General features: G+C 43.9%; 2 protein-coding genes across 2 annotated transcripts in view; one reads left to right on the forward strand and one right to left on the reverse strand.

The window, feature by feature from the left end:
- Positions 1 to 3,853: 3,853 nt before the first annotated feature.
- Positions 3,854 to 5,386, reverse strand: LOC131286403 (CLIP domain-containing serine protease B4-like). Its single transcript, XM_058315350.1, has 5 exons — positions 5,317 to 5,386; positions 4,855 to 5,232; positions 4,682 to 4,781; positions 4,308 to 4,615; positions 3,854 to 4,209 (listed from the first exon to the last, which is right to left on the reverse strand). The coding sequence occupies exons 1-5, from the start codon at positions 5,384 to 5,386 to the stop codon at positions 3,914 to 3,916; spliced, it is 1,152 nt and encodes a 383-aa protein (XP_058171333.1). The 3' UTR covers positions 3,854 to 3,913.
- Positions 5,387 to 10,518: 5,132 nt separating this feature from the next.
- LOC131284715 (ankyrin-3-like) overlaps positions 10,519 to 27,160 on the forward strand; it is a 28,686-nt gene continuing 12,044 nt past the window's right edge. Inside the window, 3 exon segments of the mRNA XM_058313576.1 lie at positions 10,519 to 10,947; positions 20,678 to 20,711; positions 25,961 to 25,998. Coding sequence (XP_058169559.1) covers positions 10,519 to 10,947; positions 20,678 to 20,711; positions 25,961 to 25,998 — 501 coding nt within the window.

A 27,160-nucleotide genomic window follows, 5' to 3' on the forward strand; every position in this document is an offset into this window, starting at 1 on the left:
CCTTGTACCGTTTTGGATGATGATGATGAAGAACCAGGCGCCTCCATTGGGTTAAGTTTTTCCGGAACTTTCTTGCAGTCGCTACAAGATTTGGAAATAAAACGATTTGCCAGTGGCCAGTAGATTATTTGAAAATCATGAATAATATTTGTGTGTGGAAATCCAGCTGATTGCAAGGGTATATAATCTTTCTATTATTTTTTAACATTAAATTGAGAAAACTATGATAAAGTTAAATTTCGTAGGATGCTTTTCTGAAAATAAACAGCATTTTGGAGTTCTCTAGTATTAAGCTATTTATATGATATTAAAAATTTAACTGTACAAATAGAATAAACTGTAAATGTACAAAAAGTCTGCTGCAAGATTGTCTTTCAAACTTTTTTTGGAATCTTTATATGTTAGGAACATAGGTTGTTTCCACAGTGAGATGAGGCGGATTTTTCCATGTTCTGCATGGCGACGCTTTCGCAAGCTCCCTTACCCTAACCAGGGGGACATTTTTTTGCACCGTTTACCAGACCCTTCCAACCTGATACGAAGATTCACCCTCTCGAGCTTCCCTGCCATTCACCCTTACCCGATGTCTTTTGTTTTGCAACAACGTGCGCTTCGGTCGAGGCGCCTTCGAGACGACAGCGCTTCTACTTATTGCCTTGGTTTTGTCTTTGGAAATTTGGAATTCATCGTAACGCCACCTCGTTTCGGGGTAGAGTTTTCCCTCCCACAGTTTCCCCACCCGGGCCACGGTCTTGTGTGGAAAGCTGATAGGCGACGCGACGCTTCCCGAGCGCGCGTTTGCAACGTCACGCGCGGACCCGAGTCGAGTCGAGGCGTAGCGTCTAGAGCTACCCCTGCCCGCGGGGAGGGGATGTGCGGGTGGTGGTTTGGGTGCGTGGGCGTGCGCGCGGGTGCGACTGTTGTTGGAAAAGTCCCTGCACTCGGGAGCATCGCGTCTGGTGGTTCGGCGGACCGAAGCCGTCCTCATTCCGTCGTCAAACTCGGACCGTGAGTGATCGCGTGAGTCGCGCGTGCTTTCGTTCCCTTCCGTTGTTTCGTGCGTGAAAATCCCCGTGGTTCACACGTTACAAGTGCAGAGAAAAGTGTGAAGAAAACGAAAAAAGATAAACAGTGTGTGAGTGTATTGTTGTTAAATCTGTTTGTCGGGTGAAGTTGTGAATTTAAAAGCAATTGGAGTATTAAGCTTAACCGTCACAGATTAATTAGTTTCAAAAAGTATAATTTGGAAAAAGCTAAATCCAGAGCGATAAGAAAGGTGAAATTAATCTTCATAACACTTTCCTCTTTTTTGCTTTACATGTACATGGCGCCAAAACCTCAGCTTAAGTTCCAAAATCCTGAAGCAAAAATCAACCAAAATTTGTCGAGAAAAAAGGAATGAAAAAGAAACGGTATTTTCACGGCGTGAAGCCTTAGAACTGAAGAAGCGAACAAACACAAATTATCCCTCGAAAAAGCGAAAAGCGCACACACAATCTACTAACCGAAAATGCTTACGTGGTCCCGGCTCCGTGGGTCGCCTTTGCCAGCGCCGCTGCCGGGTGGAAAGTGATTGAGAAGTTTGCGATAGGAGCAAAGTTTTGGGAAGTTTAAAATACTTTGACATGCCCACAGATTGGCGGTAGCCCGCGGCATACAGCATCCGGTTTTTGGCATTCTAAGCGGCCCCATCCTTCACCGAGGGGTGGGGATAAAAAGGCACATCCACGGCACTATCTACACATTAAGTAGACGTATTTGGGCGTGTTTGAGCCATTTATTTTCCAAAATTGTTCGCGAGCATCACGTGGCACTGGGGGGCGAAAACGTTCAGTGTTTCGTGCTCAACGACGACGGTGTTTGCAAGTGTTAAATGGAATGAATTTTCGCTTCCATTTTTTTTCCATACAACACGTCCGACCTTAGGGTCGTGCAAATAATCGAGCTGTAAAAAATAACCTTAAAATATATATATTTTTTAAACACACTTCTCTCCAACCACCACGTCCCCATCGGTACCGTAAAAGTGCACATTTTCAACCCTTGTCAACAGGATACATTTGCAGCAACTCCGTTTTCCCACGGCCGGGCGCGGACACTCAGTTCGTGTTCGAACCCTCGAGGGAAAGGAACTGTTTATTTCGTGCCGTGGTAGCGTGTCTTTGCTTGCCAACCCTCTTGCACGTTGGTCGAGGGTGAGGGATTTTGTTTCAAAATTTGCTTACACTTCGCTCATCTTTCAACATTAATTTCAATTCTAGTTCGGGTTCGGGGTCGTCGTTGGAAACCGTCGCCAGGATGGTGAAATCTGTGGTTTCTCTTTAATTTGGCGCTCGGGTTGGGTTGGTTCGTCGGTGTCTAAAGGTGTTCTCGATTAATTAAACGGCCGGAATCACTCGCATGGAATGAGCGTTGGTGAATATTAATTTGTTGGGAGTGTTCCGTACACTTATCATCTTTACAGCCCTTCGGTCTTATTGAACGAGTAATTAGGCAAACTAAACGTAAAGAAACACGCGGTAGAACGGTGAGATGTTTTAGAGACGTTCTTTTTCGTATAAAATTATTTGCTATGTTTCGTAGGGGAAAAGAAAGTACTTCACGGATCGTGTCAATTAAACTTAATCGTGGGTGAAAATGGCATTTGCGAGTTTGTTCCCGAATTGAATTCCCGTTCTTTGCCTTACAGCTCCTGTGCCACTCATTAGTGTGATTTGTGGTGGTGGTGGTGATGGTGGATCGTTCACCGCCACAGGAAAAGTTAAACAAATTAATTGTGAAATGTACTACACCGTAGTCATCGCTCTCTCGTGCTCTACGAAAATAGATTTCTCGTCTAAATTATTATAAGTGATTGACTTCATCTTGGGCTGTGTACATTGGGTGGATGCAATCGGTAAGTAGAAGCAAGGCAAACAGCAAAACCGCACATTTCAGCGTACGAAAACAAATGGCATGTTTACGATCGTGAGTGATCGGGCAGCGTGCAACGTTAAACAAGCCGGTTTGGAAAGCAGGATGCCAATGGAAGAGCAGTTTTATGAGGCGCCCGAATTGATCCTACTGATGGATGGGTAGTAAAACATATCGCAGCGAAAGGTACACACATTAACGAACGGCGCAAGGTGTTTATAGTGTTTTAGACAGGGTCTGCACCTGATACCATGAAGGAATAGAACAAATGTGCAATAACTTCTGTATCTAGGTTCCGCAATATGTTGCTGTTTTAATTTATAAACTTCCCATAAAATAATTATTTCATTTTAGCACATGCACAATTGTTGTCAGTGCTTCTTGGAATGTGTGAAATACGAATAGGCTATGTGTGGAGTACACTGAATTTGATAACACTAAATATTTTGTCCATGTCGCCATGCTAAAAACATAGACAAGTATTCTCCTTAAAATTATTCTCATATGATCAGGAAAACTAAAAGGAGATTAAGAGCGTGTGGCACCAATTTATTTTAACATTCAACACTTATTTTCCGTCATAAGACTTTGAACGTGCGGCCCATGTACGCCAATATTCGTTTTTAGTCACACCTGAGGGTTTTTAAAGCTCGGAAATGTTTCTGGTAATAAGATTGCGAAATAAAACACTTTCTTTTTTATGGACGCATATTGTGGTGCCATTTTATAGGCAAATTTGTTGCAACGGTGTTTTAAAAGCCTATAAAAAAGCCCCGCTAGTGCTCATGACATTTAACGTTAAATTGAGGAGAGGAAGTAAACTTTATGTTTTGGTTGTCTGGAGAAATGTTAGAGGAATATGAACACCGTGCACCAAACGTTATGAAAGACGCCCTCAGTATGTCAAAGCAATATTTTTATTATTCAATTTGTTTGCCACAGTAAATCCAGCGCTCGACACGGAACCGGAACGTCCAGTCGGTTCTCCACGCGGTCGGTTTTACGGCTCCAGATTGTCGATGACCCAGTCGACCAGTCCGCCTACGTTGGTGTAGACCGCCGGCTCGCCAACATTGGCACACTCCTTCCGGAAGCTTGCGATTCCCATGAGATACAAAGTCCCCGAGTGTCCATACATCAGTGGTCCACCGGAATCTCCCCGGCACGTGTCGACGGCCCGTTCCGGTTTGGCACATACTTGCCCTTCGTCAATGTTGGCATGGGGATACTTGCTACGACACTCGTCCCTCGAGACTCCGATCGAGTAGGCGTTCATTTTGTTGTCACTACCGGTGGCTGGGGAAAGAGTATTGAAGTGCGCACAGCATTAAGAAGAGTTAGAGTTGGCGTGTACACAAAATGTTGGCATGTCAACAGCGCATGTCGTCACGTACCGTCCGGGGTTTTACCCCAACCGGTTTCCACGAACCGGCCGTTCTCGAGATCCACCTGTCGGCGTACCTCAGGATCGAGCGGCAAGCAGATCGGTGCGACCGAGGAACTCGTCGGTACCTTCCGGGCCAGACGAAGGAGCGCGATGTCGTGCTTTACCGCCGGTGTTCCGGTGCCGGTGTAGTTTGAGTGTATCGTTATTTTTGCGATTCCAACGTCCTGAGCTGGTTCGGCACATTCTGTGAGGTCGTCAGTCTTTGCACAGTCTACTTCGTTCTGTAAATCCCAGTCACCAACACGGACCGACTCGCTGGAATCACAGAGGGGAGGAGTTGCCAAACGGGGAGTTTGCAGATGCCTTGCATATGATACTTACACCGTCCATGTTTTCTTGATCCCCATAATGCACCGGGCCGCAGTTAGCACGTATCGATCACTTATCAAGGCTCCTCCGCAGTGGAAACGAGTATCTCCCTCTGGTGAAAGCGTGTAAGCTTATGAGTGTCTAACATACTCTCTTTATGTAATTGAACCGTTCTCAATCGCTACCTTTCGTACGGTGACGTATCAGTACGTTCCACGGGTGATGGAACAAAACCGCCTGCTCGCCAGGCAATGGACCCCGATTGCCATCAACTCCACATACGGCCGGTAGTAGCTCACGCTTCTCCTCCGGTGTGTTGAACCGATTCTCGACCAATCCCGCGATCGTTTCCGCATCCACCGGCTCCGCCGTTTTCGTCACGTTCGGGGCATTGCAGCAGACCAGGGCCAGTGTTTCCAGCGTCCCACACCGGACGGCTTCCACGTAGCGGATATCGTTATTGCTTAGATGCTGCTTCTTCAACACGGCCCGAACGAAGGGACACTCGCGTACTAGCACACACGTCCCAGCTTCCCCGTCGGGAGTTTTACAGCTGGAAAGATCTGAACCCAAGGTTAGGCCAGTGAGAGTGTGATCCAACGCACTCGACTCAGTGTTATCAGTACTTCACCTGAGGTTACACTTACATTGCGCGAACGTCACCTGTATGCACAATAGTGCACAGGCCGCAGCGATGGCCCACTTGATGGTCCCCATTTTGGAGCTAAATTTTGGGTGCAAACAAAAAGAACCAAACCTCTGCGGGACGTCTGCTTAAGAAACCTGTTAGACTGGCTCAGGCGCACTCGAACGACTGTCTGCCGGGGTTGGATCGCACCGTTCTCGACTCATCCCGAGCCGCCCGGTCCGGGGTGGACTACTTTAGAGCGAAACCTGTTTTCGCGCCCCGTCATTCTCGAGGTGGTGTCTCGTGCGCGCCGAACCGTTCAACATATTGATGCATACGACCCGCTGTCGTTGCGGACAAGGGGCTCGGACGGTTGTTCACCTACCTCGCTTTGCATTGGCAGATTCTCCCGGGCTGAAGTGAGACTTGTGCGCGAGTGTCTGTGTGTGTGTACGTGTTTGAAAACATTGGGAATCCACAGCCTCGCTCTGGCCGAGCGAATGAAGCCGTTAGCATCGGCTCGATCGAACCGGAGATAACAATTATTTAGTGACGTTGGAAATACCGGACGATGCCGGATCGCGTGGTCCAGCAAAAAAAAAAAAAAAAACTAGAAGGAGATACAATCACGTTTAATAGGATTGGAGTTTTGTTTTGACGCAAATGTTTTCCATATCCAACGGAGCGAAACAGGTTCTCTGTGGTTTAGGGTCTCGATTGAAGGCTTGGGGTTTTGATGTTAGAACGTGTCCATATGACGATATGGAATTAGAATTTTTTTATTTGGTAATGAGATAAGTGGCCAAATAAAATGTTGCGGAAAAATCTTCGCTATGGATGGTTGAAATTGTGTGAATTTTAAACAGATTCCGCCTTACACCTTAGTTTAGTATGATTTTTTATTTTTATTTTCTTCCACCTTTTTGCCATGTTTATGATTTTCGAACACCTCTACTGTAATTTTTATTCAAGTTGGATCTTGTTCGCCACAAAGAGAAAAGTTAAAATATTCTTTATCTTATGCAAATCGAAGTTAGATAATTGTGTTGAAGTTCATCCAACAATAATCATTTGTTTGAATCATGGAACATTCTTTGCTGTTTGCATAAAATAAATAAAGTTAATAAAGTTAAGCGTAGAAAAATTCGTTTGATAAAAAACATACCGTGATGTCGTAAAATACGAGTATGAATAATATGTATATACTTCGAACATTGCTTGAATACCATATTCTTTTGACCAATTCCCATGACCTAGCAATTCCTAATAACGTTTTGTTATTTTTGTTAGTAAAATGTTTTTTTAAATGTAGTAACCCTCTTATATGTGTGGCATCGGAGCATTATTGAGTGATTTGCGCTAAATGAACGGTGGTTTATCTTACTCATAAGAGTTATATTTTGTGTAATGATGGTATGATAATATTATTTAAAAAGCTCCCCATCTGTTCCCCATCCTATCACATAATATCGGTTGCTTAATCGGTCGATACCATATCGATACGTTTTAATGTGACGCCTGTCTACATTTTGCTGAAAATGAATTTTCATCAACCCGCCAGCAACCAGGGTGAAAAAAAGGAATGGTAAAAACAAGTGCCAAAATTGGACGTCCTGGCTAGCGCCCGTTTGCTTATTCAGCTCTTTAATTAAAGCGACCATAAAGGTTATCGGTGTGCGATGGAAAACTGGTTAAATTTAGATCATCCCCAACTCATCTCATCTCATCCATCGGTCAGGATAGTTATCTCCATGTTTTTTTCGCTCGCTCTCTCTCTGTCTCTCTTCGCCTACCAACGCATCCAATACCAGCTGATGTGGAGCTCTATCGGCCCTTCTTATCCGATGTTTTATGCAGGTTTCATTGAAACTCGATCAATTTCGCCAGATTGTCGCCTCGGTGGAATGGGAGTCTACCGTACTGTCGAAGCGTTTCCAGGGATTGAGGGATCGGGTTCCGGTAAAGGGCACGGAAGGGGTCCGATTTCCGATCCCTCCCACCCCTCCTCCCGATAGACAGACAATGCCTGGAGCCGGACGTGGTACGGTCCGCCGGGTTTACGTAATACGGTGCTCACATCCTGGCATACTCGTACACCCATTTCCCGTAGGAGGGCAACACAGGCTGTCGCTTGCGGTGGACATTTGCTGGGTCGAAACTGCTAGCACAGCAACACAACTCACGGTTCATTAAAAGTTCATTTGGCTAAGCGCTTTAAGTGGGCCCCAACTCGGCAACCGAATGTTGATGATTAGAAACCGTCAGCGTTGCAATCGGCCGCGTGCAAAGCATCGCAACTTGTCCATTCTCGTAGCGACAGTACCATTGGGAATTTGGTATCCAGAATAATTTAACTGGTCGAAAAAGTGTTTTTTAACAGATTCAGTTCAGTTTTGCTTTGGTGTCAGGTGTCTTACCCGTATTGTTGCTACAGGTTTTGGGTTTTTATCATGGGAGGGATATTTTCAAATACAGTGGAAGGCAATCAAAGTAGCACGTTTTAAAATTGTAACATCTTAGAACGTTCAGGTAAGCTATCTTCTTTGTTGAAGTTGGTATCGACACGCAATGTTAAAGAAAAATTGTTTTATCTCTCTTCTCTATTGTTCTGTTATTTCGTGATTTCATTGTAATTGACATTTGTACCTAGCAAGCAACAAAAGTTTAGAACATAACGAAAAAATATGTCGTAATTTTTCCTTCACTTTCTTTCATATTATTAAGTAAAGCAGAAGAGCAGGTAACGTCCCATGTAAAGGTTCAAGTCACTATATGCTTTAGAGAAGAAGATAAGAAACTCAAAGTTTGTCTGTTTTTCAGGAATCCGACTTTGCCTGCCTGCCTCTGTAGTTCTTCTATTTCTTAGTTTCATACATTGCTCGTCTAAATAATATTCAATGAGCAGATTTTCCTCCCTGCATAGTGTCGATTGGATGCAACTAAGCCCGTTGAAAATGAATAATAAACCTCATAACTTTTCCGTAGGTCAGGCAACCTAGCAAGGATGTTACTTAGAAAAAACGGAAAATGGATAAACGCCACAGATTAACGCGTTGCTTGGGGGAGAAAAAAAAACTGTGATGAAAAATCTGATGTTTGCTCGCGGTTAGTTGTTTGCGTACCCTCTTTCATCGCGTTTCACCTATTGTTGACGGCCCATGGGCGGAACCCATCGGTGCGGAAAACCAGCTGCACATTGCGTCCAAGGTCCGGGAGACTCCCAGCAATCGCCCGAAGGAACGTCGAAGACAATGCTACGGACGTAGCGGGGTTTCGCGTCGTCGTCATCGCTTGTCCGGAATATCCTGCTCGACGGCTCAGAAACACTACCTCGGTGGAGCTTACCGTCGCTTCCGGGCGGTTGTGTTTGTGCTGGGCGGGCAGTAATTTGCAAACAATCCCTCGTCACGCATCTTTGGCCCAGCGCTGAAGTTGGCTGGACTCGCCTAAGCGTTGGGGGCTCGCTCGGGTGGCCCTTGCGTGCAACCCAATTATGGGCCCGGGGGGCTGAGCCGGCTGAGGGAGCTGGCGTAGTTGCGATGTCGGCGAGCGCGTGATTATGAGTCAAATTAAGTTTTATTATTATTCGTGCACGGTTTGCTCCCGTTTTGTGCCTGCTGGAAGGGATGCAAATACCCGTCCAATAAGCTGGACGACGATGGGAGGTAGAAGCGGAGATGGCTTGGACGGGAAAAGAAACTTTGGGTGCGTTTGGTGTCACGTGAAAATACGAGCAGGCGGCCAGGAAGTAAAATCGTATCCTTTGGGTGTGATGAACCATTTTCCCCACCTTCACGAATGTTGCGTTGCAGTGCGATGAAACAGGATACACGCGTGCTGCGTATTACGAGGCGCATTTTGACGTTTTGGTGACGGAGGGACCAGTAATAAAGGCCGGAAGCAGGGCGGAAGGGGAGCGTGTGCCGTGGGGTGGAGAAGCTTGGCGCGACAGGAAATAGCACAGGAGCGTGCCTTGCAATACCGGCGACGGTTCGCGTAGAGGTCATGTAGAGGAGAAAATATGGGAGTGGTGTGGCGCAAGGACACGCCGGAGGCAGGATCCGAAGGTGGCTGGGGCATCGACACGGATGCATGCGCTTCTATTTTTCTGAGGCCAGCAGCCTTTTGGCGCCAGCACGGCGAGGGATGCTTTATTTCTTGGAACTCGCGAGGTCGTATCTCGCATGAGTTTTTATTAACAATGTGGAAGACGTTTCTCTCGTTTGGTTAATCGATAAAAGGGAAAACATTTGACGATTTTTTGGCCACGATGCTATGCACAGGAATTAATCGTGGAAGATTCGACAAAATTACTTGTGAGCTTTGAAACTGATGCGCTTGTTAGATACTTCTATGGCTCAAGTCCTAACCACTTTTCGGAAATATTTAACTAATTTAATTGTGTAAGAGATTTTCAGGAGAATGCTAAAGTTTGCAAGAGGTTAAAGGCTAACGAGTTCGATTTTTAAGGATTCATTGTGAATTCATATTTGTTATAACACTTGGCAAATTTCAGTTTTGCGTTTTGTCGATAGTTGTTAGAATGAATCTATATGACAATATTTTTATCTGTTTAATAAACGGAATCGCATCTGAAGTTAACAAATCTGTTTAGGTCCTGCTACATTTAGTACTGCGGTGAGAGAGTAATGCTATAAAATTGTGTTAATGAGAGGCCTGGTGATATACATTTCTTATTTATTTCTCTCAAAGACGACAATTACCTCAACAACTTTATTCCAGTAATGATGGACAAATTGTTACTGTGTGCAAATAATTTTCCTATAGCACCTTCCAGGAGTCTTTTTCTTGTCACTTTCAACTAATACCATTTTGTTTGGCTTTCGTTTCAGATGTGAATCATTAATGAATGAATCTTTACGTGTGAGTTGTCGTTTTACTTATGGTATCATAAATTATGCACGATATCGGGCGGTGTTGTGTTTCCAAGTGTGGTGGCGCTTAGTTCTATATTTACAAGCCGGAAGGGTCGCCTATAGTCGCACCCGGTTTTCTATCAATATAAAGTTATCGTTAAAATAATCCTAAAGCTAATCTTGACGTATTTGCATGGTGAAGAAGTGGAAAAGCAAAATTGTCACACCATTCTTATAATCCGTACGCCGATAGCAGATAGAAGCGATATTTAAATCTTCACCATACGGCTTAAGTGTTTGTGTGTGCGTGTTTGTATACGTGAAAAATAAACATAGCATAGAAAATGGCCCAATTTGTGACACACATCCAGCCGACACTGATCGAAGCCTCCCAGGGGCACGTGCCGCACCACCATGGCCATCAGGTTGGGGTGCCCCATTCGTCCCATTTGCCACACAGTGGCCACAACATGCCGTCCCCTCCGACGGTGCACCACGGTTACAGCCATGGCCATGTGCACGGGCACGGCCATCATCATCCGCCGTCATCGCTCGTCCACAGTGCCAGCCGGGATATGTCGAACAGCAAGGGAGCATCCATCCACAAGGTACCGACGCATCTGGCTCTCTCGCCGAAGGCCGACGACCATCACCAGCAGCATCATCAGCCGCATCCACACTATCAGCACGTGGAAGGATACTATCAGCACGCACCGTTACATTACCATCAGCAGCATCATCATGGGCACACTCATGGGCATCACCATTCGGTGGTAAGTAACTTTTTCCTGTGTTCTTTACCAGTATTATTACTTTCTTTTGTATATTACAACGTTATTGCAATCTATCAATGGGTAAAACATGAAAAATATTTCTTGTATTTACGTTAACAAATTCAAACATTTGTTTGTATTGAGAAGATTGAAGTCATACTCTTTCAGTTTTCATGCAAACATTTTTCTTCAACCAGGTTTTACGATCCATCAATTCATATTTGAAGGTCAAACTCTGATATGCTGGATGGGTATCTTTTTTTTTTATTTGAAAATATTTCCTCCCCGAAAGTACAACATTCGTTTTATGGTTTGCAAATATTGATATCGATGTTTATGGATTGAACAAATGTTATGGGATGGTTTAACCCTACGCTCGTCCATTTTCACCCTTAAGCGTGTATCGCCTGTTTATTTTAGTGCGTTCGAGAATGCTTCTGCCGTTGTTTATCTTTCAGCGAAACGGTATTTGATCTTCAAATTAAGTTTGTTGATGGTGTCCGTTTTCAGTTTTGGTAGCATATGTTTCATTTTCAGTCAAGGTAAAAAAAATCTTCTGTTACGTGTTATCAAACAACAGATGACATACGGCATTTTTGGCGAAGTTTATACGAAATGTACTTAAGTTGTTATGTGAAAGTGTTTTTAACACGTTAACTGCCAAGCATTTTTAGCACACTTTTTTAATACAATCGCGTTTGATAGGTTTACGGGAACCGTTATTTTGACAGATTTCTAGCTTTGGCGGAAAACTTTGAACTATTGTTATTGTTTCCGTGGTAAGTTTAAACAAAGCTTTCAGTAATGATTTATTGTTACGTAAAGCTTAAAGTCTTGTGCAATTCCGACCAACTATGAATAAATTTCCCGTCAATTTGACGTCAGAATCGTCAGAAGACCTAATGTTAAATTATACATCAATCTGCAAAACTAATAAGTGTAAAATATTATGGTTGCAATCAAGTTAAAAAATGTATTTGCTTTGTAAAAGAGAAATACTGTACTTCTTTCAGTACATTTTGTCTGTTGACAGACTTCTGCTAAATATAACATTTTTCAATATTTAATTATTGAAAGGCGAATTAGTAGACTTTAGTTAGTGGAGAAAAACTAATCATTTATATGAAACTTGATACCGAAGGAAATTTGCGTTTTGATGAACACGTATTCGGCTTGAGTAAGTTACGTAGAAAAAGGATTATTTGAAGCTAGGCCCCCGACCGTACGGAAAACAGAAACTCCAACACACCCTCAACATCGACCAGAACAGCACTAGCTCAAATCCCATTAAAAAGTTGAAAATTTATTGCTCCAGCACCGCGTCAGGCAAATGGAGCAGTAGTAATACAGTTCGGTTTCCATTCCCTGGCCTCCTGCAGGAATCTCCCCTCGGTAAGGCAAGGGTTATAAGTTGGCGTGGCGTGGCCTGACACGATTACCATGGGAAATCATGGAAGTTTGGTGTTTTGCCTAAAGGCTAAAGCGGTAAACTCCGATAGTGCGAAATAGCTTCGGCATGTCGTGGAGGCCACCACGAATCGGTCCGGTATGAAACTACGGGGTGTGCAAATACGAACGTGTCTTACATTTGCAAACGTATTTGTTCGTTGCGTGCCCATAGAGCATGTTTCGAGGCATGTGCTTTCGTCCAACGCATACGCTTGGAGGCTTGGAGTAATGCTCATCCCGTGGAGTTTACTGAGGGAAATTAATTCGGTGGGTCTCCATCACGGAGCTAAATTGATAAGTTGCGTGTGGCTGTGATAAGGTTTCGTTGCTGGCGATCTCGTGAGAGGGTGGTTTTTATTTCTAAGTAAGTTATTAACAAACGACACCTTCCCACGCACCTCAGTACTTGTTGAAATAAACCAACAGCTTTAAAAAAGGTTCCACAAGGTAGAGTAACATATTTTAGTACAACCAACGAATTCGTTTAGTACATTTATTGTGACGGTATATCTCCTTCGCTAACACATAAGAAAAAATAGTTTTACAATGGAACAACATATGTTCTTCATCACGAAAATGTAAATCATTGGGAAAGATTCTATCTTCTTCTGCAAGCAAATCTTTCGATGCCGCACGTATGTCCAAACCACGGGCACGTAAATCATGTAGCAAGATAAACATTGACTTAGCGTTTTTGGCGTGGTTCGGCTTGTTCGCCGGAATGCCTGGACAACTACTTCATCCCAATGCATGGGGGCCCCGGCTCAATCACGTGCCGAGGCCAACGCGCTGGTGGAATGCATAACAAGATTATAAATGGTCAAATTGCCTGCCAAGAACCAAATGGAGCAACCGCTACTCTTGAGGGGGAAGGAAGAAAATTGGTTTCCTCAAAAAAAAAAAAAAAACGTGTGGCGAAAGCGGTACGATGGATCTGCGGAACTGTCGAAACTTTTCTTGCTTGCTTCTGGAGGCATCTGCGTGTTGATTCTGGGTCAGCCAAAAAATCCCGCAGGAACAACAACAGCGAGCGCCAACCGAGTAGTGGGGAGGTTTAAATATTTTGACAATTGTTGCGAAACAACCATTATGGGCCCACGATCATCGGTTGGGGTTTGAGCGTGTGCCAAGAAAACTTTATCTTGGCCAACGCTTCGACGGGCCAAAACGGTGCCAAAAGCTGTCGCAAGCTTACAATGTAGAATGGGGGGGGGTTTTCGGAAACAATCCTTATGCCAGCGGGACACAGGGTTTGCGTTCACTTTTTCCAGGTTGTAAGTTTTCCGCCGTATCATAATTTGGCAAATGTGCTTGGGAGTTTGTGCTGGTGGCGCGATGGTTTCTTTATTTCTTTCGTGATGAAAGAGAAATAGTGGTCTGATTCGATTGATGCGATGAAATGCACGGTACGGTCGTAAAAGGGAAATAAAACCACACAGTTGAAGGCACTTGCTCCGACAGCTGGAGAATGTCGGTCAACGGAAGAACGGGAGGTCGACTTCCGGGTTGAGTGGGTGGACCTTTGCGACAAACTTGCATCACACACATACACACGGGGAGGTTGGGGGAGGGTTTGCTGCTCTGCAGTTCCGGCTGCGTTGGCGCCAGGCACGTCCCGATCCGTAATCGGAGCCATTCGGCTTCGCAGATGATTGAGTTTGTTCCCGACACTGCTCTCGTTCCATTTGATGGAAGAGGATCACGTTACCGCATACCGTGAGCGTAGGGGTTCGGGTTTCTTTCCATGTTCGATTGCATCATTTGTTATATTTTTTGGCCTTCCCTTTGCCGCGGTGGAAGTAACCCTAGTGACCTAGTTGGGGTGTCGCTGCACCGGAAGTAGTGTGGCAAGGTGTGACACAATTTATTTGCCCCGGTTCGGATGGTTCGGATGGCAACCGGAAGTGCCCCGGCGTACGTACCATGCTGGGCCGATGCAGTGGTCACTCGCTGCAGTGGTCGTTTATCGTTACCCGGGCTTTGCATGAAGGCGTGGACCGGTGAAGGTAGTGTAGCGTACGGTGACGGGCTACGATGGCCTCGCCTACTCGTGGGTTTTCGTGATGGGCATCGATAATTCGTCCTGGCCATGGTTTATGTGTGCTATGGCAGCTTTGGGTAAGGCCAGCGAAGGAGTGAGAATGCCAGGAGTACTAGGCCTGCAGACCGGAGCGAGCGATAAAATGGCAAATATTATGCAACACTGCTACAAACCGCCAATCAGTTAGTGCGGCGCGTGGGACGGTTCCTTCAAGGATGTTTGTGGTCGAGGTATATGGTGCAGAATGTTTAGATTAGCTGCGGATGGAGCTGCCGGAAGTGACATTAGCAGTCGGAGCGTGTGGCCACTGCTTGAGATATGATTGCGTCTTCCATAACTCTATAGCAGCCTATGTTGTGTATAATCTCAAACCATAACTCACGGATTGCGTAACGTGGAACTTTCTCAAACACTTTTGGGATTTTTATAGTTATCTTCTCCCTTGAACCTAGTTTATATAATTTATGTTAAATGCTTAAGACATATTTGGGAGATTTTTTATAATGCCATATTTCAGTGTTTTATTGGTAGATTAGTGTCTGCCGAAATTTATTAGTTGTTTTCCTCCATGTAATTATTTAATCTACTGGGTGAGGGATTGAAACTTGATTCAATTGAAACGTTGTCAAAAAGAAATGTTAATAGACTTATTTAAAAGACGGGTTTCCGAAATTTTGTTGCCACAGAAACCAGACTGCCAAACGCTTGACAAACGGGAAGTGGGCGTTTGCCGTCAAGTTCACATTTACACGAGTGCCGTTTTTCATTGAAGGATAATGTGCCCTGGAAAGCGCGCTCCTCCGATTTTGGGTCCTGCTACTTCTCTAAGGCAGGGGTCGGCATACATTTCCCTAAAGGGCCAGATGATTCAAAGGAAACTGAAACCGCGGGCCGGATACCTTAAACGATGCCTGAATATTTTCAAAGTAATAACCTTTTTAATGGAGTATCATCTTTCTAAATAGTAAAGTTATATTAAAAGTGTTATAATGTTATATAAATTTTAGCATTATACTTTTTAAAACATTTGCATACTTGGTTTTGTTGAATTTTGATTTTGGATCTAAACATATAACAGGAACAGCTCGTTGAACAATTTTAATCAAATTTTTGGCAAGAAAACAAACCTGACAAATCCAATAAAAGTTGAGATGGGGCTTTTGTATGAACCACTAAAATTTTCTTACGGGCCGGATAAAATCAGTTGGCGGGCCGGATTTGGCCCGCGGGCCGGACATTGCCGACCCCTGCTCTAAGGTATTATGTCAAATATATCGTTTAAAAAGACAAACTCCGGACGCTATAAGATTTCAACTATTTTAACACAATACGCCATTGGTAACATTGGAGTGAATATATTCGTAATAGGTCAGTAAAATGTCAAAAAATATTGTTTTTAAAATCACATAAACTGCAATAAACTAAAACAAACTAATATGATATGTTTGCACTTTTTCTAATAATGACTTATCAAATCAAGTCTCCCTGGATCACCCTATGGATGTATAAATATATTTATTAGAAGCCCAGAATTTTGAAAATGATATGGAGTTTTCCAGTAAATTATTTTCAACCATTAGTCAGCTAAAATATGTTTACCAAAATTAAACCGTTTTTCATATGATACCGATAATGAATTAATTAAACAGATGCCCAAGAATCGTCGTGTTCATGCTCATGTCTTTTATGGCAAGCAGTTCAGTTCGTTTTAAAATACTCTGAGGAAGGTTTGTTTTTACTTTGTAGTTCATGTTTCTTCGTTAACTTTCATCGTTCATCCTGTACATAAGTTAGTCTTGTGGTTGTCGTTAAGTTAATGGAAATTCATGTTGCCACAGTTTGCCACAATGTTTGCATTCTGTTTTGTTTGCTTGGGGTGACCGACATTTATACCGTATTGTGCAAACATTAAGAATGCATTATTCATGATGAATTGAAATTTCCTGTCGTGCGTGTGGGAAATCATGAGGAAATAATCATAGGCAGGCATCCTAAATTTTACTGTCCAGCAATGTAGAAATTGTTGGAAAGTTCCAAACGAACAGTCTACCTAGTTTTCGGTGGCTAGATGTTTGGAATGTTTGTTATTGGTGCAATAACGACTTTTCATGCACAAACGGAAAACTCTTGCAACTTTTTGTTAAAATAAAAAAAAGAGTAGCATTTCTTTTAAATTCAGAAAAAGTTTTACAACTGTATCATTAAATTTGAATCCGCCGTGGCCGAAACGTTAAACCAACTACGTTTCATTATATGTTGAAACATTCAGCTTTATCGCGGAACGAACTTGTTTGATACTGTGAGACATTTCTTCTTTTATCGCCGTTGATTTGATGATGAAATTTGTCTATCTTTTTTAATGCAAACATTATGTTGAAAGTGTAGAATTTTTACTTTCAAGCAAATGCAATACAACTCTTCATTATTGCCAAATGTAATCTAGGTTTTAAAAATAATAAAATGATTCAAAATACTTTCTTTTTTTTATTCACGCTTTAATGTCGTTTGAAATTATTTAGCATTTGTCGTATATTTACATTCATCGATGTTTTCCAACTATTATCGATCAATATTGAAGTCCATTTTTGATTGGATAATCAGTCATGCATGCCAGTCAGCGGCCCGAAACATCTTTTACATGGGAACACAACCTATTGAAACCGGTCGAAAGCTATACCTTCCGACCCTAAGTGAGCGAGCTGGATTTTCTTTGCTTTTGCAATTCATTTGTTGTTTCACTTGATTGCAAGAAAACGGACCCCCGATGATGGATGACTAATACCGAGGGTAGGTCGACGTTGGGGGGGGGGGCTAGATTTTCGTGAAGCTCTATGTCACCGAGAGATATAAAATTACCCGTCTGGGGTGGGTCGTAAATACGTAGATCTTCGCAGTCCGCCGCTATTGATATGATCCGATAGAGCGGATCTTGTTTACACCATTCCGTTCATAAGCAAACAGACCAGTGTGTACCGGCCATCGCTCGTGGTCGCGGCCCTTGCGTTTCCCACTGTGCGCCACTTGGCATGGCGTTGGGGATGCTGGGACGCCAGCAGGGACGGCCATCAAACCCTCAGTTGCGAAAGATGAACGTGCAAACACGGTCGCAAAAGTCCGTTGATTTCGAGCGTCGCGTCTACACCGTCGGCTCGAGCGGTCGACTCGGTTAGTTTCTGGTTCGGTTGGTATTGCTCGATGCCAAAAATAGCGCCACCTGATGCGGGAATGAATGTCACTACACGCACTCGGCGCGGATACGAATGGAAGCGACCCGCGATCGATCACGCGTCGTCCTCAGTGACAGAGTGACAGTGAAGAGTTTTCCATCGCGCGTTTCGTCATCGTGGGACGTTGCCAGTGTCCGGTTTGTCTCGGGACAAGAGATTGCGCAAGCACCTCCTGACGATCAACGGGATTTGTGTGTGTTGGGAACGGGAGGGCCGGATTGTTTGATAAACTGTTGCAATAAACAGGAGACAACAGTGCGCCTGCATTTCGATGACGCAGCATGGCCTTGATTAAATTGTGATGAATATGGTTTCATTTGTTTACCAGTGATCGTATCAATGACCTCCGGCATTGGTTTATCCTTCTGCCCCAGACAGAAAAAAAAATCTACTTTCCCCGGGGCAGATAAGTTCCTGTGTCCTCGACCGCCCGGTGATTCAGTGTGTGGTGTGTTAGTTCATTCGAAATTTGTTTAAATCCACTTGTCAAATCTACTAAACGGCAAACGTGGGAGTGCTCTCTGGTGCGGGGGCGAGCGGAAGCGAGACTTGTTAAATATTAAAACCGTGCGAGGGCCACATTTTCACAGCACTCGGCGTCAGCTGCCGCACGTAATGCCGCCGTCGGTTGAAATCATGTTCTGGCACAGACTCACACGAGAACGACGGGCACAACGTTGAATTTATGTGCCCACATCCTTCTTTGGTGAGATCTACTCGGCTAATAGCAGCGAGCCGGATGAAGCACATTCCTTTCGTGGTTTCATTTTGTGTGCTTCACGCCCCTCCACAACGACCACCCCGGTTATGTCTGGATGCTGCGAAACTCTAACACCAGTTTTATATTCCTTGGCAAGATCCGGTCGGGCTGCGAAAGTAACAGCGGAACGAACGGGTTGTTAAAGGTTAATATATAAATGGTTCCATCCGGCCCCGAGGGCGCTCGGCTAAACTGTTTATTGGTCTCCGACCTCGGACCGTCGTGTGCCACGGGATGTGGCTGGATATATCCTTCCCAGTGCTCCCAGTGTCTTGAGTACAACCTTCGCACATGGGCGTTTAATGGAAAGGCCCGCGCTAAGACGCAGTAAATGCAAAGTGCAGTAAAAATAAGCTCCTTCGGTATGTGGGGAAAACTTGGGGTTGGAAGATTGGCGAGAGGAACACAGCTGTGTACACAAAACCGCACAGGCAATCGCACGTAAAGAGGGGTTTTTTTCACCATAATCCTAACTTTTCCGCCGGCCACTAAGTGCTTTTACCGGTGGCACTAGTGAATGGGACCAACACGCATACCACATGCGATTGATATTAATGCACGCTGACGGCGTGACACGGAAAGCAACGAAAAATCGTAATTATATTCATCACGTGGCACCACATGTGGTGCTTCTTTTCGTGCAATTACTTTGCGCTAGAAGGAACGGATCATGGATGAGAAAAGTTGGATTAATAGTCGTTTAGTTTTCCAAAGCAAAGGAAAGCGTCGGACTACAGGGGTTTCTAGATTTTTGCATTTACAATGCAGGTAGCACATAAAAGAAATTAAAACAAGTCAATCAAAGATAGCAAATTTTACAGTATAGTAAATTGCTGATATCGAATGAATATAAGAATGTATAAAGTTGTTATTATGTTTTATTATCAAATATGGTTTAGTTTTTTTATTTTTGCTTCCAACGTTAGGGACTACTCGAGAGAAAAAAATTTTTTTTGTTCTTCAGTAACAATTTTAGACTATATAAAAGTGTAATAGCAATGGATACAAATTATTTAGAAGCTGTCATAAAATGGTTCTTATCTTCTTCGGTTTGAATTACTTCGGTTAGTAAAAAAAACATTTTATTTTGTTAACTCGTTTGATTGCGACAATAGCTGCTTGAATGATCATAAAACTTTTTATAAAATAATAGTACGTTAGATTTTACATTGTTTCACGTAGGGCAAAATTATTTAATTAAAGCATATTGTTATTTTATTTGAACTGTCCAAACGAAGTACTGACGTGCTTATCCTTGAGAATGATACTTTTAATCCATTGTGCGGTTTTCATCTATGAACTCAGAATCATGCGAAATGGTTTTAAATTGTGTTTTTTTCTGTAACTTATCTTATGACTATAACTACCCTTCCATTTTAAAGCTCCATGTTTTTTTTTTTAAATAATTTCAAGTAAATTTGATACTGTAAAATTTAATTAACTTCCAATTTGTTTTGTTCCTATCAGAAAATTTCACCTAGTTTAATTCAAGGTATTTTAGTTTGTTATTATTACGTGCTTAATTTAATTAGTATAGCATCAATTAATATAGCATCAATGAAGCAATGACAATGATCAAAAGAAAACACAAATGAATATTTGAATAGAAAACTGTAAATATTGGCATCAAAGTGAATCATAAAGCTTTGGCGTCATATCCTTAACGGTCGTTTAGATTTATTTAGTTTGTGTTCTTTAGCAAAATTCCGTTAATTTAAATTTTTTTTAATGTTAAACAAATCAAATTTGTTGTTTTTATACTTCGGTGAAATGTTGACGCAAACAAAATTGTTCTATGAAAATGCATTAGCAAACGGAACACATTCAGTGGCGTCTAAGTCGTTGCCCGCCGAGTCATAACGTCATAACATCCATGCGCAGAGTTAGTGGTAGTTTCCACGCAGAATGCAAGTTTTCACGAACACGGCCTATTTAGGAGGATACCACTACAAACGGGCTGTTAGAAACGCATCGTTTCAAATTTTCTACTTTTCCAATAATGTTAAAAGGTCTCGCGTCATCTTCACTTTCCGCCTTCGCGTCCGAGCTCTCATTTTCTCTTCACGTCGCGTGTGCGATCTCTCCCGTTTCCATGCTATTTTTGGATGTCTGCTACACCGAGCCAACACCGAACCCCTTCGGGGGTTTCCTGTCGTCGACCTAGTCCCACCGGTTTAGCGATTTTAACTCGTCGTACAATTCATTTCCGTGCTCTGGCATGCTCTCGAAATGTTTGTATTTTCGCGTCCACAGACGTCCCCGGCATCATACGCATACGTCAACTTGGGTATGATGAAAATGTTGTACCACCAGTGGATCGGTTTCGGTCCATCGCAAATGGCATGTCTTCGTTCGGGACTATCTGGCTGGTGGTTGGCGTTTTCTTTTTTCTTTTCGCGTTTCTAAACGAGCTCCCATACAAACACACTTTTTCCCGAATCCGTCGCACGTAGTCGATCGCACAGTTTTCCCCACTTTCGCTTTGCACAACAACAAACACCGAACCGTTCTCTAGTCCGTGACTTGGTCACGGTTTGAGCTGGTCCGGTCGAGCTCTAGACAGTTTTCGGGGGAAATTTTCCAATGATCGCACGATCATTGACGTCGTCTGCTAGTCGTCTGGTGGTTTGTGGTTCGACGGATGGTTTTTGAATAACGAAAGTTCACTGAGTTTTAAGGGCCAAAAGACGACTTAGTCAGTTTTATCCTCCTATTGTTTTCGTGTGCGGTGGGAAAAAACGGTGTTCCAAAAAGGGCATGAAAATGAAGTGTTGAAGAGCCATTCTGCAGCAAAGTGGTGCGCCGAGTGTTACAACTTTTAAGAAGCGAGCAGTTAAACCGGTACCGTTACCAGTGCCTGAAGTGGGTCAGTTAGAAAAGTAATCGGAAAAGTGATACCCCCAAGGCTCGGTGAAAGCTCATCGTTCCAACGCAGAGTGAAAAAAAAGTGAAGAAATAAAACGTGGAACAAGGACCGCCCAAGCGGGTGCCTTGTTGAGGGTGGGTTTGGCTAGCTGTTTGTGGGCGAAAAAGCAGAAAAAGATAGAAAAAGAAAAGGCACCAACACCACCAACATGCTGACGCTGAAGAAACGGTTTCCATCGCTGCAGAGCCTTGGCGTAAGTTGTATTTTATTTTTATGCTTTAATTCTCCCTTCTAGTGTGTCAACGGATTTCGGATGTTTTGTGGGGTGGTCGAGTGGGAGGTGGGCCTCCCATATGCTGTGGGAATATTTGATCGTAGGGAAAACCGGCCGAACGGCTCTGCTTTCTCGCTTTGATAATTTCACCCCACTCGGGACGGCTCTTCATGGCGGCTCAAGGGTGGAAAATGGACCATGGGGGAGCCAGGAAGAGGATGAGTTTATTTTTCGTGTTCACCCTGAGGCGCTATTTATGTAGCGCTTGTGTTGTTTGAGTTCGTGTGAACGGTATAAATCTCTAGTATGGCACTTGGAATCGCTGAAGGGTAGGCCCTTGACTGTATGTCAAGCAAGTGTCCTCAACGGGGTGGATTTCGTGAAAAACCTCGTTGGAATCGCATTTCTGACGTAGTTTATTGTCAATTTTGGGGCATCTCGAAGTTTAGTGCTAAGTGAATGGAAAAGCAGAGCAAAATAAAATCGATTTAAATTACCAAATTCCAATTCGTTGAAATCCTTTGAAATGAGATCATTAGAAATAATGTTTGTAAGATGCAGTTTTGGACCAAACTAAACTGTTGGGATTTTTAGGGTCTGACCAAACTGAACAGTAGGAATAGTCGGAATGTTAATTGGAATTTCAAGCATTGAAACTTTCCTGGCATACTAATGAGTTGGTTATTTCGCAATGGGATGAATATTGTCACAGTATAACTGGCTTTTGGTTATTTGAAAAGAGAAAGATGTCTTCTGAGATAACAAAGTGGCGTGTACCATCTTACAAATATAAGGCCATGGACTAACCATGTCCAAGAAAGGACAAAGAGAAAAGCACAATTTGTTGGCAAGAGTCTTAAGACAGCTATGTTGATGACTGCAGGGCACAAACAAGGCAATAAAAGTAGCGTAGAGAATGGAAACAATTTGGCAGCCTATTATCACTAACGTACACTTTCTTGGCCGTGCTTCATGGTCATAAATAATGATACGAGCAACCGGAATGGCGTCTCTTGGGAACACTGGTGACGGATTCTTATTGGCAAGGCCAGAGCTCAACCAGCTGGTAGGGAAAATTCGGTTCATCTGGCTGGCGTTCGTTCGTTTGGAATAGGTTCATTAGCAACGATATTCCATTAGGCCGCTGCTGCCTGAGGTCAAGGTTTCGCTAGTTTAGCCCATCGTTGCGTGCTATGTTCGCCATGAAAAGCGCCTCGATCTTGGGCAAGGTTTTATTTTTCATTTTTGGAAGCGACAGGCATGAAAATCGAGCAATGTGTCGAACATTGATGGAGAAATTTAGTCAAAATGTGAATTTTGTGAAATTGGTTAGATCAGTGTTAGATAAGTTGAGAGCACGCGATGTTGGAACAACGGTAAAAAAATAAACGCTACCAGCATGCTATACAGAATTGTTTGCTATGAATAAACAACAAAGCACAAAACAGCAACCAACCAGATCTTATCTAATAAGGAACTGTAGGAGAATTCAGTATAGTTTTAGATAGTTGATATTCTAGACATTTCTACACAGGCGTAGGATAGTTTTTCGATGTTAGAAATGGGCATTTATAGAAACGAAAAAAGCAATTTGTTATCATGTTTTCTAGTGACCGATCTGATTCGCCGAACCTCGAGCCACATAGAACATATCTCGTATGAAAGGTTTTGAGGTTTTGAGTTAGTAAGTTTTGAGTTGAATTTTATAAACAAATTTTTTTTAAAAAGATTGTACTAAACATTGTGCTAAAAATGCTTGGTACGTAACGTGTTAACACGTTGACTGCCAAGCGTTTTTAGCACACCTTTTTAGTGCAATCTTATTTAATATAATTTGTTTGTAACATTTATTAAACCAACGATTTTTGAAGGCTAAGCAAAAACTTACCTTTTCAAAGAATTGATATAAAATATTACTATAGTTTTTATGTTGCATTTTCATTTATTTATATTTTTTGCTGTCACCCACTTTTGGGTGACATGGCAGTCAACGTGTTAAAGATGTAGAGATGTAATTGCCCGGTTATACAAGATATTTAGGTTTATATTGATGATTATCAGGAAAATATTAAACATATCTTTTCCAGCTATAAAGAGACGCTTAAAACGTTATGTATAATGTAAAATGTTGACGCTGAAATAATTTATTTTCCGGCATTAAAACGACATGTTGTTTGAAACCAGCATGCCACCATTGAGTAAAACAAAAAACAACTTTTTAATCAAAGGTTTGAAATAATTACATAGATTATACAATCGAAATATTATGAAAGTAAATACAAGCATCGAGCACGGCTGGAGAGTAGGGATAATGAATTTAATGAATTGCCGAAAAAGTGAAGGGAAGGTCCCATTTTTTCCTTTTCTTCGCTCGTGCCAATCGCTCCAAGCAATATAGTTGACATGGATAACACCTCTATTAGCGTGAATCACATTCCACACACGCAACGCCCTTCTCTCTACCCCACCCCTCCCGACGTACCAAACAATTGTTGTGCTTGTTGTGTGTGCCGTTTTAATGAACGAGCAAATCGGGCGAATTCGGGGAAAAGTTGAACCGTCCGCGAAGGGTGCGCGTTCAAGTTCACCGCGCTGAAAGGCGCCGGCACGGGCATCCATAATGTGCACACACCGCACGATGATGTCACGCAAGGACTGCAACACCCCTTGCAGTGTTTCCACCGCTTTCTTGATTTTCCTTTCGATTCCTTGTTCTTTCTCGCTGCGGAAAAGCGGAACCTGCGTCCCCTTTGCGCGGAAATGGCACAGTGAAGGAAAAGCAAAACAATGCCTTGTGTTGTGCTCGAAGGGTTGATTCTCAAGGCGGGTGGCGGTGGTGGTGATTGCATTCGAAACGGCACCCCCGCGGTCGTACCTTTGTTTGCGTGCCCCGAATACGCGGGGTAGCACGTGTCCAGGCGTCAGGATTCGCTTCCTACAGGACGACGGGCTGCCTTACGGTTTCCTTTGGTGTGTTGGTGAAACACGCGGATGGGTGTGTTTGTGTTCTCCCCCCCTCCCGGGGTGCACTGTTTACGTTCTGGCAAGTGCAGAATGCCGGCAAAAGTCACCGAGCGCGACTTCTGCGCGGATGTCCTTGCGAGTTTTCGAAACGAAACGGGAGGCGGCGGGACGGGACGGGACGGAACGGAATTTTCGAAACTGTCTCCAGCCCATCGAAACGGGGAATCGGATGCGCCGGCGCACATCCCGCGGCCAGTACCTGTTCGGGTTCGGGCTGGGGAAACCCGCTGGACGATCGGGCACCCGGGACCGAATATATCCTGTGCGGCACGGACCGTTTCCCATTCAGTCTTCGAGCAACCGTCGGTACGGACAAGTGCGAAATATTTATTGTGCAACTCACCTGGACCACCGGTGGATCCTGTTGGAGTGAAAGAGAGCGAAGTGGTGGCGTTGAAGCAGTGTTCCCGTGTGATATATATATCTAGTTGTATTTCTTTTCCCCCTTTGCTGTGTTTTCCCTCACTCGTACGCTCGCGGTACCCCAAAAGCGCACACTGCAGATTAAGCTTCCAGTATTAAAGAGCCATCTCCCTGTCGGTGGTAACCGGAGTTGTGAAGGGATAGTATTTTAACGGTAAAAAGGAAAATCTCTTGCCTTTCCACTTGCCACTTGCCGTCCTATCTTTTGCTGGTGCAAAGGACATGCAGTGGCAGTAATATCCTTACGCCCGTATTTTTTTCTCCCTCTTCTTCGCGGTTGTGGTGGTGGTGGGTTTTCAGCCCAAGGAAGGTTGCTGCTCGGTACGGCACTCCATTTAGCGGCCATCTTGCTCGGGCAGGACCGACCACCATTTGCTCGGTGAAAAAACGGGAATTCGTCTCGTTTGGAACGAGTTTTGATTAATCGTTTCGCTTTTCCTGGTGCCGGTGTAGAGTAGCTTCGGTTTAAGACTAGGATAGTGCTTAAAGAAAGGGAAAAGGAGAAAACGCAAATAAATTCATACCAGCGCCCTCGCAGCACCTCACGGATGTAGGACAGTGCGCTCGTCGGTATATTATGCAATCAATCGAACCGTGGGTGCGCTTATTAGTGGTGGCAAGTTCAACGGTGGCAGCACACACCGAGGGTTCACCGTAGAAAAACAGCGCCGTGGGAGCGAGAGAAAGCAGAAGTAAAACGTGCCCCACCACGCCAGCCGTCCTCTGGTTTGATCCGTGCCGTAGTTGGTTTTCCCTGTACGCTCTCGAATACACAAGGGCTAGGGCACGTACGGCAGAGGAAAAAAAGGAAACACAAAAAAAAAAAAAACAAGCGAGCCCACTAAATCTGGTACGGTCACGTTGCAACTGGGCAACGTTTATGCAGGGCATTGCAGCACGCCACGGAAGGGTTTGCGACCGGCTTGGGGCTTAATCGATCGAACCTGAGGGACCTGCCTTGCAATGGTCACGGAAAATGGAACACAGGTGAGTGGGAGGGGGTGGTAAATGCAGTAAAGGACAGGAAAAACTGCAGTAGCAAGACGATACTTTGGTTGTATGGTTTGATTTTTAATTTGGGTCATTACAAGGGTATGGAGTAAGATTGCGGGAACAGAGAGTAGAGAGAAAAAGATTAACGACGGTTTGAGTAGAAAATTTAAAAAATATGAAAAATACATCACTTTTTTTTTGTCGAATCAATATCATGCCCATACAAAAGGATTACTCATGTACTCATTTTAAGAAACATACTATTCCACTACTACCAAAACTCAAACCAAACGCAACTCAAACCAAACTAGCTATCCGTAAAAATCCTTTGTGTGGAAACAAACATCTCTATTACAAAAGAAAAACTTCTGTATCTGCCGGAAATGGCCAGCAAGCGCGATGAAAAGCACTGACGGAAATTTTGCTCCCATCAGGGAAAAAATCCCATCAATGCCGCAGAGCGATCGATATTGTGCCCCGGTCGACGCGCTGTGCGCTGTCGTGTAGTGGTGTGCATGCACACTGCGAGAATCACCATAGACCGAGCAAGGAAGAGAGAGAGAGAGCAAAGAAAACCAAACTAAGTGGAAATAGATGCGAGAAAGAAAGAGAGCGAGATAGAACGAGGGAAAGAATGGGATGTGTTGGGAAAAGGGACACGAAAAGGATATAGAGGGTCCAGACCAAGAGCAGATCTGATGGAAGGGAACGGGAACGGCACATTTTTCGTCGAAGTTGAAACCGTTCAGCTCCAAGCACTTGCCCGTCTCAGAATGTCTCAGACAACGCGAAATACAAAGCGCTGTGGATTCACCGCAGGACCTTTGGTGGGTCGGTGAAAATGCGGAAAACCATTGCGGAAAGGACAACCATCGTGAGCTCTAAGGAAGGTTGCCTCCCTTTGCGGAGCTCACGAACACAGACGCAGGCGAACGGAAAAAGGCCTGACCGGAACAACGGAACCGACACGCACATACTCTCGCTTGCAGGATATTTTCCGCACACATACACGCACACACACACACACACACACACACACACGTGCAGGCACGGAAACCGTCTACCATGGCCGGCGGATGGTATCTCGCAAAATGGCAGTCTCGGTAGAGTATTAGCAGGAAAAAAATCCCTTCCAAGTACGGCTTTTCCCGTCTGG

Source organism: Anopheles ziemanni, chromosome 3, assembly GCF_943734765.1.
Source record: "Anopheles ziemanni chromosome 3, idAnoZiCoDA_A2_x.2, whole genome shotgun sequence".
Classification (NCBI taxonomy): domain Eukaryota; kingdom Metazoa; phylum Arthropoda; class Insecta; order Diptera; family Culicidae; genus Anopheles; species Anopheles ziemanni.